The sequence below is a fragment of the Gopherus flavomarginatus genome, chromosome 3, assembly GCF_025201925.1.
Source record: "Gopherus flavomarginatus isolate rGopFla2 chromosome 3, rGopFla2.mat.asm, whole genome shotgun sequence".
Taxonomy (NCBI): domain Eukaryota; kingdom Metazoa; phylum Chordata; order Testudines; family Testudinidae; genus Gopherus; species Gopherus flavomarginatus.
In genome coordinates, this window is record NC_066619.1 from 101,186,872 (window position 1) to 101,199,280 (window position 12,409).

General features: G+C 38.7%; 1 protein-coding gene across 1 annotated transcript in view; it reads left to right on the top strand.

Annotated features, from left to right (window-relative positions):
• The window catches only part of VPS13A (vacuolar protein sorting 13 homolog A), a 322,609-nt gene that overhangs the window by 204,400 nt on the left and 105,800 nt on the right, over positions 1-12,409 (top strand). The window contains exons 45-49 of the mRNA XM_050945432.1: positions 3,294-3,397; positions 4,878-5,169; positions 6,940-7,335; positions 9,479-9,583; positions 9,680-9,826. Of these exons, the coding sequence (XP_050801389.1) occupies positions 3,294-3,397; positions 4,878-5,169; positions 6,940-7,335; positions 9,479-9,583; positions 9,680-9,826 (1,044 nt within the window). The remainder of the gene's footprint in view (positions 1-3,293; positions 3,398-4,877; positions 5,170-6,939; positions 7,336-9,478; positions 9,584-9,679; positions 9,827-12,409) is intronic.

Genomic DNA, 12,409 nt, shown 5'->3' on the forward strand with positions numbered 1-12,409 from the left:
AGTATTAAATTGTTTGTTTAAAACATATACTGTGTGTGTCTATCTGTCTGTTTCTCTGGCGAAAAAATTTCTCTGGAACCTAACCCCCTCCATTTACATTAAATCTTGTCGGGAAACTGGATTCGCTTAGCATCGTTTCGATTAACATTTTTCAGGAACATAACTCTAATGTTAAGCGACGAGTTACAGTATTAAGTTATAAATCCAGTGTGTCTATTCAGTCCATGATATTTAGTATCTAGCAAAGTTATGAATTTAGGCTCCCTGGTCATCTTTTGAAAGTGTTGTGCAGGTTTCCTGTGACAATGAGGATAGATGGGTCAGATATAGTGATTGTGAAAAGTGAGATAGTATTTTGAAAAGTATTCACCCAAGAGTGAGTGATATGATGTTTTTGTCTTTATCATGTTTCTGTGTGAGTTCATTTGAGAGTGTAGTGATGTTCTGTTTTCACCCACATAGTTGTTATTGAGGCATGTAGTGCACTGGATGAAGTACAACACATGTTGTGATAGGCATGTGTAGGACTCATGGATCTTGAAATGTGTTGTGGGAGGTGTTGATCATTGTAATAGTGGAGATATGGCTGCATGTTTTGCATCTGTTATTCGGCATGGTGTGATGCTGCTTTGTGTTCGTGTGTCCTGGGGTATGTCTACGCTATAGGATTATTCCAATTTTACATAAACCGGTTTTGTAAAACAGATTGTATAAAGTCGAGTGCACACGGCCACACTAAGCACATTAATTCAGCGGTGTGCATCCATGTACCGAGGCTAGCTTCGATTTCCGGAGCATTGCACTGTGGGTAGCTATCCCGTAGCTATCCCATAGTTCCTGCAGTCTCCCCCGCCCATTGGAATTCTGGGTTGAGATCCCAATGCAAAAACAGTGTCGCGGGTGATTCTGGGTAAATGTCACTCAATCCTTCCTCCATGAAAGCAACGGCAGACAATCATTTCACGCCCTTTTTCCCTGGATTGCCCTGGCAGACGCCATAGCATGACAGCCATGGAGCCCGTTTTGCCTTTTGTCACTGTCACAGTATGTGTACTGTATGCTGCTGACAGAGGCGGTACTGCAGTGCTACACAGCAGCATTCATTTGCCTTTGCAAGGTAGCAGAGACAGTTACCATCCCTATTGCACCGTCTGCCATGCCATTGTAAATTGGCGATGAAATGACGGTTATCAGTCGTTCTGTACTGTCTGCTGCTGACATGGATGCTCCTGGCTGGCCTCGCTGAGGTCAGCTGGGGGGCACATGGACAAAAATGGGAATGACTCCCCGGGTCATTCCCTTCTTTATGTTTTGTCTAAAAATAGCGTCAGTCCTGCCTAGAATATGGGGCAAGTGTACTAGAGAACCAGAGAGCACAGCCGCTCCGTGTCAGAGCCCCAGAAATCCCATAGAAATGATGAGCTGCATGCCATTCTAGGGGGTGCCCCTGCAACAACCCCACCCGTTGCTGCCCTCCTCCCCCAACCCTCCTGGGCTACTGTGGCAGTGTCCCCCCCATTTGTATGATGAAATAATAAAGAATGCAGGAATAAGAAACACTGACTTTGTACTGAGATAAAATGAGGAGGAGGAAGCCTCCAGGTTCTATGATAGTCCAGGTAGGGTGGCGGGGCAGAGGAGCCCAGCCTCCCGCTGCTATGATAGTCCAGGGAGTACAGAATCTTTTCTTTAGACATGAAAGTGGGGGGGGGAGGCTGATGGAGCTCAGCCCCTAGTTGCTATGATGAAGATGGTTACCAGCCGTTCTGTACCATCTGCTGGGAATGACAGGAGTCATTCCCATTTTTACCCAGGCACCCCCGGCCAACCTCACCGAGGCCAGCCAGGAGCACTCACCGTCTGATGATGACAATGGATAGCAGTCATATTGTACCGTCTGCCACCGGGAAGAGGTTGCTGGTGTTCAGCGCTGCAGCACACCGTCAACCAGCAGCATACAGTAGACATAGGGTGACATTGAAAAAAAGCGAGAAACATTTTTTTCCTTTTTCTTTCGGGGGAGTGGGGAATGGTGTAAATTGACGACATATACTGTGAAACACCTGGGAAAATGTTTTTGACTTTCAGGCATTTGGAGCTCAGCCAAGAATGCAAATGCTTTTCATAGACTGCGGGGACTGTGGGATAGCTGGAGTCCTCAGTCTCCCGTCCCTCCCTCCCTCCATGAGCGTCCATTTGATTCTTTGGCTTTCCGTTAACGCTTGTCACACAGCTTTGTGCTGTGGGCTCTGTCTGTCATAGCCTGGAGATTTTTTCAAATGCTTTGTCATTTCGTCTTCTGTAACAGAGCTCTGATAGAACAGATTTGTCTCCCAATACGGGGATCAGATCCAGTATCTCTCGTACGGTCCATGCTGGAGCTCTTTTTGGATTTGGGACTGCATGGCCACCCGTGCTGATCAGAGCTCCAAGCTGGGCAAACAGGAAATGAAATTCAAAAGTTCACGGGGCTTTTCCTGTGTACCTGGCCGGTGCATCCGAGTTCAGATTGTTTTCCAGAGCGGTCACAATGGTGCACTGTGGGATACCACCCGGAGGCCAATACCGTCGATTTGCGGCCACACTAACCCTAATCCGAGATGGCAATACCAATTTCAGCGCTACTCCTCTCATCGGGGAGGAGTACAAAAATTGGTTTAAAGAGCCCTTTATATCGATATAAAGGGCCTCGTGTGGACGGGTGCAGCGTTAAATCGGTTTAATGCTGCTAAACTCGGTTTAAACGCGTAGTGTAGACCAGGCCCTGGTCTGTGGAGAGCTTGCTTCTGATGATGAGCTTGAAGAGGTTCGGGGATTGTTTGAAGGCCAGAAGAGGTGGTTCAAGAAATATTTCTTTCATGATTGTGTCCCCATTAAGTATGGGCTGTAGTTGTTTGATACCTATGTGGGTTCCAGTGTGAGGTGGTAAGTGGCAACTTAGGGGTGTGCGGTTGGAGGGGGTTTTATATCTGTATTGAAGCAGGTTCTCTTGAGGTATTTGTGTTGCCCGTTCCATGATGTGAGCTACTTCTCTGGTGAAGTGTCCTTGTTTGGTGAAAGCAGTGCTGAGTGTATTAAGATGTATATCCTGGACTTTCTCCTCGGAGAATATTATGTAGTATCTGAGGACCTGATTGTAGATAACAAATTCCTTCGTGTGTTTCGGGTGTCTACTGGAAATCTACAGGATTGGTTATAAAGAATGTCTCATTCTGCACTTTACCATAATTGAAATATTTTAGATCTTTAAGGCTTTTATTAATATAATTTATGCAGACTTTTATTTTTCACAGATAAGGAATCATTTTTCAATTCCACTGAGTCTTTTTGAAGATGGAATATGTCTAGGAACTGCTTCACCAATAAATGAATTTAACATACCACTGACCTCTTACAGGTGATTTTTTACATTCTTCTTTTAATACAGAATATATTGTATAAGTAATGATGACTAATCTAGTAAATACAAAGACAAGTTGTACATATTTTTTGATTGAAAGTTTTCCAGAATTATTCTTTTCATTATTGAAAGTTTAGAACTGTTGATGATATAGAAGCAGCCATACCATGTCATGCTAAGGTTTTCTCAGCGTCTCAAAGTTAAAGGAGATAAATATTTGGCAGGGAGACTTTAAGATGCTCCAAGTCTGGGATTTTTAAAGGAGTTTAGGGTACTAGGCATCTGATTCCCATTGACTCCTTTGAAAATTCCAGCCCAAGTGCTGCAGGAAATGATTATGGTCATCCAATAAAGAGCAGTCTCTACACTTGATTGAATGGTTAGGGGTGCTAAGATTGAAATTCCTTTTGCCTCTCCCATTGTCACCTTTGGAAAACATTTTTTGCTACATTTTATTGTAAATACTGTAGTTAAATTATATTTCTGGTTATATTTTTTCAAAATTATTTAGTGGTGAGTTAGTAACATCCGATTCATTGCACAAGTAGTTCCGTCAGTCTGATGGTAGGAGCATCCTACTAATAGGTTTAATCAGCTGGGCACATGATTACTCCAATACAGTGGCTGAATCTGGGAAGCAGATTAGATGAAATTGGTGTCGTACTTAAAAAGCAAAATATCTGTTGTTATCCCTCATATTTTATGCTTTATGTGCCTCAGAGAAGGGTAGTATCTGAGATTTGTATTAGCTTGACACCAGGACCGGCTTTAGGCCTATTCCACCAATTCCCCCGAATCGGGCCCTGCACCTAAGAGGGCCCCGCGCCCAGTGAGAATCCCTTCCCTGGGTAGAGGGGCCTTTTTAATTTTTACTCACTTGGCGGTGCACTAGGTCTTCAGCGGCACTTCAGCGGTGGGTCCTTAGTTTGCTCCGGGTCTTCGGCAAACCTGGAGAGAGCGAAGGACCTGGCACCAAAGTGCCACCGAAGACTCGGAGCACCACCCAGTGAGTACAAGCCCCACGTGCTCTTTTACATGTGGTTTTGTTTGTTTCTTTTTCGTCGTCCCTGCCGGGACCCTGTCGAAACTGTTCGAATTGGGCCCCACACTTCCTAAAGCTGGCCCTTCTTGACACCCCACAACAGAAAAAGCAGGCATCTTGGCTCCTACTCTTCGTAATACACAGATAGGTTTCAAGGCCCCTTATATGTCTCCAATAGTCACTGCTTTCCAGTGAGTTCTGTAATGAGGTGCACATACCGCTCAAAGAACTGTTTGGTTAGAAGCATTTTTTTGCTTCCTCTTTTAATAGCTTTGTTTTGTTTTAATTTTATATTGAGAAACAGTTGTTTAAAACCAACAAATTTGGTAAATATATAATATTTGAATTTTGTTATTAAAATTTCTATTTTAAAAAGTTTGTTACTGAGAGGTTAGAAAGCTATCAGAAGCATTTAAAAAATGTTTTCTTCTGCAGATCACTACTTTGTTTGCAACCAGTAACTGATGAAAATGGTGGAGAATATGAAATGTGTGAAGGAATTAGCTTTGATGAAATTATGAAAAATGTTGGCAACTTAATACAGAGGAAATGCCAGTCTGTGAAATCAACTAATCATTCACTTATCATTAATGTTGTGCCAGTAAAAGATACCTTGACATCTTCCGTATGTGCAGATGATCGATGGGATTTACCATATGTTATTCATTTATGGCCCTCTGTCCTTCTCCGCAATCTTCTTCCTTATCCAATTACTTATTCTCTAGAGGTAATCTTTACAATTATTATTTTTGTATTTTTTCGGTATATGCTGTGTAATTTGGTTGATGTTTGGTCTATTAGAGGAGAAACAGATACCATAGTATGAAAGATGCTATCCTGAATTATAAATACATCAAATATATGAAATGCAGGCTAAAAGAAACTTCAACACTTCCACTATAGGCAAGTTTAGTACAGTACATATTAACTTTGCCATATGAGACTCCATTTTTGATTGTCAAGTAGAGCTGGATCCTAGTAACTGCAGCGCAAATATGCAAGATCCTTTTTCATGTGGACTGTGACTGCCTCAAGAAACAGTGGCATCAATAGGAGTATGTCCTAGTATATTACCAAGGGAAGGGCAGTGGAAATTTAGAAGGGAGACACCAAAAATAAACATACATTTTGATGTAAGTGCTCTTTATATTCAGCAAACAGACAAACAAATCATAAGTCCTGTTCTGAGCTGTGTTGTCAAAACTCACCCAAGTGACTCTCTCAAGTAGAGACTATTACTTGTAATACAAATAAGAGCAACAGAGAGACTGTTTTCCACATTTGTCATTAAATAAAACAAATTCCAGAAACAGATGCAGTTTAAAAAATTAACTTTCACCTACCTCAGGCTGATAAGTCCTTCAGTTGAACTCTGCAATGATTTTAGATTTCCTATAGATAATGGGTAAAATATTTTAACACTGATTTAGGAGCCTAAATCCCATTGAAAATCGTTGTATCCATGGATACTTAATTCACCTTTTTTCATCTTTGTTTAAAAAAAGTGGAGTGGTTACAGATTGGTTATTGACAGGCATTGTTTACATACAGATGACTTTAAAAATGAAGAGGTTTGCCCCCTCCCCAAGAGAAACAATCTATTGACTCAGAAGTGCTTCTTAATTAGACTAATGTGAAATTTTCCTTTTTCGGGGATAGCACGGAATGGGCTGTATATGACTTTTCAATACCAGGTGTACTTGGTAATTAAACAGATAAATTACAGCTTCCAGTGTGGATTCGAATCTTTTTTCAGATTTGAGATGCATGTCGTGGTGGTGAGTGATGTACTGATGATTTTGACCATACTAGAACCCTTGAAGACAGAAGTTGGTTGGTAGTAAGGGGCAATTTTATGTCATCACCAAAGGATTTTAACAATTGTGTTAAAGTATCTACTGTGTTTCTGAAGTTGCTTGATGTATATATGAGATCAATCACTGATGATTATTTTTTAACTTCATATCAAATGTATGGGGTTTTCATATAAATACAAATAAAAGTTAATCCAAAATGAAGGAAATGCACTATAATTAAAAAAATGTATAATTGAGTGATAACTACTAGAGATTTTTTTCCAGTGAATTCAGTAAAAGTTGCTAAATCTCAACATACTTTTGCATTGTTTTAATAAGTTTTTCATGATGTATTAATTTATCATTTATTACTTTCGAGTGACTAAAAATGTGCTAAGGATTTCATAAACAAATAAGAGAAATTCTCTGCCAAAAAAAAACTATATAATCAAGTCAAAGAAAAATAATATGGAGAGAATTGAGGGAAGAGAGGACAGAGCGAGTACAGCAATAAGATTAAAGAATTGTTTATGGCACAAAACTTCGTAATTAAGTGACATGTACATGCTTTTTAAAATTTTGCCTATTCTGTACATCTAAAATAAATTTTTTAAAAGGTGCATAAAAATGGCAGAAATTAAACCAAGATGATGATACAACTGTGTCTCTTGTCCTATGTGAAGTAAAAATTTTTTTTTAAGGGAAATGATAACAAATGGGACACTCTAGAGGATGGATGTTCAACTCAGATTCATAATGCAGTATTGGATCAAACCAAGCTGGAATTGCAGTTACTTAATTATCTTGATCAAAACTGGAAAAGCGAGTACCGTGTAAGAACTAATCAGCAGGAAATTGGCTTCATCACATTCTCTTGTATCACTGAAATGGATAAGACTGAACTAGATATTGCTGTTCATGTGACCTATGCAACTGGACAAATGATCATAGCAATTCACAGTCCATATTGGATGGTAAACAAAACTGGCCGAATGCTGCAATACAAAGCCGATGGCATTCACCGCAAGCATCCTCCTGACTACAAAAAGCCACTTCTTTTTTCCTTCCAGCCTAAAAATTTCTTCCAAAATAACAAGGTACTGTAAGTGAATTTTATTAATAAATTGACTGCTAAGTAAAATTAGTTGTCATCCTTCCTTTACCAACTGAAAGTTTTTCAGAACTTTGAAAACTAATGACAGCTGTAGATGTAGCAATAAAGTTTATTATATTTACTAGATAGCATGAAATTAGTAAATTTGTGCACCAATACAGCATTTTATGAGATTTCTTAAGGAGATGAGAAATTTACTTATTTTTGGCTTGTAAGTGAAACGGTAAAATAGGAACTGGAAAATCCTTTAAGGCGTGATGTGTTACAATGGCCACCATTAAAAAAAAAAAAAAAAAAAAGGCATGGTCACCAACAATTGCCATCATGGTACAGGAGATACTGCAGGTATTTCTGTATTCTTGGAATAGGACATAAGAGCCAGATCCCACTTTGAGCACTTGCAATTGCCACTGACAATGAAAAATGAAGAGATCAGTACTTCATATGATTTGTCCCTAACGGTGTCTCTTGGATATTAAATTAAGAAAGCTACCATTGGTAAACGGTGTTTATTACTTTAATAATGGGAGTGCCCAGATGCCCAAATCAGAAATAAGGAGTTCCATTGTGTGAGGTGCTATACAAACATATAGAAAGGCATGCTCTCTGCCCTAAACAACTTTGTCTTAAGGCCCTTATCCTACAAGCTGATCTCTATGAGCACAATAATTTGCCCATGCAGATCTCCTTTGGGATCCAGGTCTAACTGAAGATTAAAACATGCTGTGCAAAGGTCTAGATTCTAAATGGTCCAGAGTGGGTGAAAGATAACAAAAAAACAGCTCAGCCTGTATCAACTTGGTTGAAAAATAAGCAAAAGTTGGAGAGCAAGAGACTGGTACAAACTAAATACACCTCTACCCCAATATAACACGACCCGATATAACACTAATTTGGATATAACGTGGTAAAGCAGTGCTCTGGTGGGATGGGGCTGTGCTCTCTGGCAGATCAAAGCAAGTTCGATATAACACAGTTTCACATATAATGCGGTAAGGGAAGGAAATGTGGGTTTTTTGAGTGGTGATAACAGGATGAGATTGACCCAGTTTTTTTGGATGTTGTTTTTTTGGAGGGATTACTTGGCAACTTGCTTAAGCATGGAACTCACCATTAAAATGATTAGGCCTTTGTTATCTTGATCCTAAAATATGTCATGATTAGAACAGGCCAGAAGGAAAGAGAGAACCACTTCCATCTGCCTCAACTAAATGCTCAGCAAAACCTTTGATGTTAATCTGTAGTTTTTGCCTTTGCCTCTCCTTATTTCTCCTTTTTTGTCTTCCTTTTTTTTCCTTCTGTCTGACTTAGTCAACCAAGACAAATCTGTCTTTTTACAACACTGCTGAGCCTGTGACCAAAAAGCAAGCTAAAAGTAACACTTTATACAGTCTGATTCTAGTAAAAGTTTACTGTGTCTTGGAGTGGCTATTAAGATAATGCTGTGAATATAATTTCCCAGGAACTGGGTTGAAAGTGAGGGAATATGGGAGATAGAAGACGCATTGTCTGTTTTTACTATTTTTTTTCTTTCTCTCTTTGTGCTTTTAGGGTTTTTTTTAAAGAAATAAGATAAGTCTAAACTACTGCTCAAGACCATTTAAACTGACTTTCTTTTTTGCCAAAATAAAAGGACAGTTAACATCACGTTTAATACTAAGAACTATTAAAAGTATATAGTCACAGGAAAGGGGAATATGGGAAATTGTTAAAATGAGTTTTACTTAACCTTTCAGACCCCAAATTAGGACATACTCCTACTCAGGGCAAAGCTAAGGAAGTGCTTAAAGTAAAGCTGCATAATGGTGTTGCTTAAAAGGTTAATATATTTTTAGTAGTGGTTATTACAATGGAAGTAAGCTGGTGATAAATTCACATAAAACTGCACTTTACTGTTTAATATTGTAATAGTTAAATAAGAATGTTAAATACCTTTAAATCACCTTGTTGAGACAATAGATATTACAAGAGTGTGTGTGTGTGTGTGTATATTTAAAAGTGATGGTAGAAAGAAGATGAGGATAACAGAGAGAGGATCAGAAGACATGGTTGTTTGTTGATTTGACTATTTTAAATGTTTTCCATTGGTTTTCATACTCGAACAAAAATGAATTTTCTTTTTACAGGTGCAGCTTATGGTGACTGACAGTGACCTGTCTGATCAGTTTTCTCTTGATACTGTTGGTAGTCATGGTTCTGTTAAATGTAAGAGTCACAAAAAAGAGTACCATGTGAGTATAATATGTGTCTATCAAACTTCTATATGTTAAGAAATATAAAAAATTAAGTGACACTAACAAATTTTAAACAATTTCCTTCATTCACAGGTTGGTGTCACCATAGATAACAGCAGTTTTAACATTACAAGAATCGTAACTTTCACCCCCTTCTTTATGGTCGCAAACAGAAGCAAATATATTTTAGAAGTAGCTGAAGAAGGCAAGGAAAAATGGATTCCTATCACTTTTCAGCAGGTAGATTTTTAAAAATCAAACCCTTAATATTTCAATTGTACACAGTTTCTCGAGTTTCTCAGGAAATTTTCAGTTTTCATTTCTCACACAAAGATTGTCTTAATATTTTATATGTGATACTGTTTGGTTATCCAGAAATCTGAGGGACTGATTCTGGTACCCTTACTTCCAGTGAATAGTACCTTACTCTAAACTAAATTGTAGCCTACCTTGCATAGCAGTGCAAGATTAGTAGGAGGCTTAAGGCGCTTCCTACTCACATCACAGGTGGCAGCACTTAAGGAGAAACAGGCTGCACAGAATTGCTACATTTTTCTCCTGTCCCTCACAGAGGTGGGTGGGGAGTAGGTGCAGCTTTTCTTCTGTTCCTCCCATAGTATGTGGTGGTATAGTTGTGCTGACATGTTGGGCAGTGTGCAGTTTACTCCCTTTGCAAAGCAGCAGAAGAACTGGGGTCACATTTTCTTATGGATTGCTCTAGGACCAACATAACAATGTGTTGCCCTTAGCACATAGCAGATCATATAGTGATAATGTAGCCTCTGTGAGTAGTCTTACTAATTTCAACGGATTGCTTGCAGAGTAAGGATTTACTTAAATAAGAGTATCAGAATCTGGCTATAAATAAATTGAAACCATGTCTTACTGTTCTACTTTTAATAGTCACTATTGTTAAATATAGAGTTTATACTTAATGATTATGGAAGAAAAAATACAATTGAATATAAAATTGTTAAATCACCATTCCTCATAAACAACATAGGAAATGCCACACTGGATCAAGCTGGAGGTCCATATTTTTAAGTAACCTTTCCCTGGCAGTGGCCAGAACCAGATGCCTCAAAGGAAGTTGCTCAAAAGGAAAAAATTTTCCTGACTTCCATCAATTAAAGATTGGCTTTTGCCTTGGCGTATGAGGGTGTATTTCCATTCTAAGTTTTTTAAAAACCCTGTCTAATGTAACAGTTCATTTTTCTCATCTGTACAAATGTCCTTTTATAAATACTAAGCTCTTCCATTAGTGACATCTGGTGACAATAAGTTATATGGGGTAATTATACATGGAAAAAATTGAGTTTGTTTAGTCTGGAAAAGAGAAGACTGAGAGGGGACATAACAGTTTCCAAGTATGTAAAAGGTTGTTACAAGAAGGAGGAAGAAAAATTGTTTTTCTTAACCTCCGAGGATAGGTCAAGAAGTAATGGGCTTAAATTGCAGCAAGGGAGGTTTAGGTTGGACATTAGGAAAAACTTCTTAACTGTCGGAGTGGTTAAGCACTGGAATAAATTGCTTAGGGAGGGTGTGGAATCGCCATTATTGGAGATTTTTAACAGCCAGTTAGACAAACACTTGTGAGGGATGGTCTAGGTAATACTTAGTCCTGCCATAAGTGCAGGGGACTGGACTAGATGACCTCTCGAGGTCCCTTCCATTTTTACGATTGAGTAAAAGAGATTTTCTGTTAGTTTTAAATTTGCTGCCTTTCATTTCATTGAATATCCCTTTGTTGTTGTCATGAGAGAATAAATAAGTTTATTTACCTTTTTGTGTTTCTTCATAATTCATTATTCTGTATATTATTATTTTGTACACATGTGTAACATATCCCCTCTTATTCACATCTCCCTAAACTCAACAGTCCCTCTTTTCAAATCAGGGGTTCTCAAACTGGGGTCATGACGAGGTGCGGGGGGTTAGGAGGGGATTACAAGTTGTCAGCCTCCACTCCCAAACCTGGCTTCACCTCTAGCACTTATCAATTAAAAACACTCTTTTAAAATATTTAACACTATTATAAGAGGGGTCGCATTCAGAGGTTAGCTCTGTTACAAACAGTCACCAATACAAAAGTTTCAAGGCTTTTATCATTTTCACCATGTCTGTTTCTTTTTGAGAAAAAGAAACTAGGACTGAACACAGTGTGCCAAGTGTAAAGGCATACCATTGATTTATTTCAATTATATGAATGATCTGGAGAAAGGAGTAAACAGTGAGGTGGCAAAATTTGCAGATGATACTAAACTGCTCAAGATAGTTAAGACCAAAGCAGACTGTGAAGAACTTTAAAAAGATCTCACAAAACTAAGTGATTGGGTAACAAAATGGCAAATGAAATTTAATGTGGATAGATGTGAAGTAATGCACACTGGAAAAAATAACCGCAATTATACATACAATATGATGGGGGCTAATTTAGCTACAACAAATCAAGAAAGAGATCTTGGAGTCATCATGGATAGTTCTCTGGAGACGTCCATGCAGTGTGCAACTGCAGTCAAAAAAGCAAACAGGATGTTAGGAATCATTAAAAGGGATAGAGAATAAGATGGAGAATATCTATTGCCCTTATACAAATCCATGGTACGCCCACATCTTGAATACTGCATACAGATGTGGTCTCCTCATCTCAGAAAAGGTGTACTGGCATTAGAAAAGGTTTAGAGAAGGGCAACTAAAATGATTAGGGGTTTAAAATGGGTCCCATATGAGGAGAGATTAAAGAGACTAGGACTCTTCAGCTTGGAAAAGAGGAAACTAAGGAGAAGGGGGATATGACAGAGGTATATAAAATGATGAGTGGTG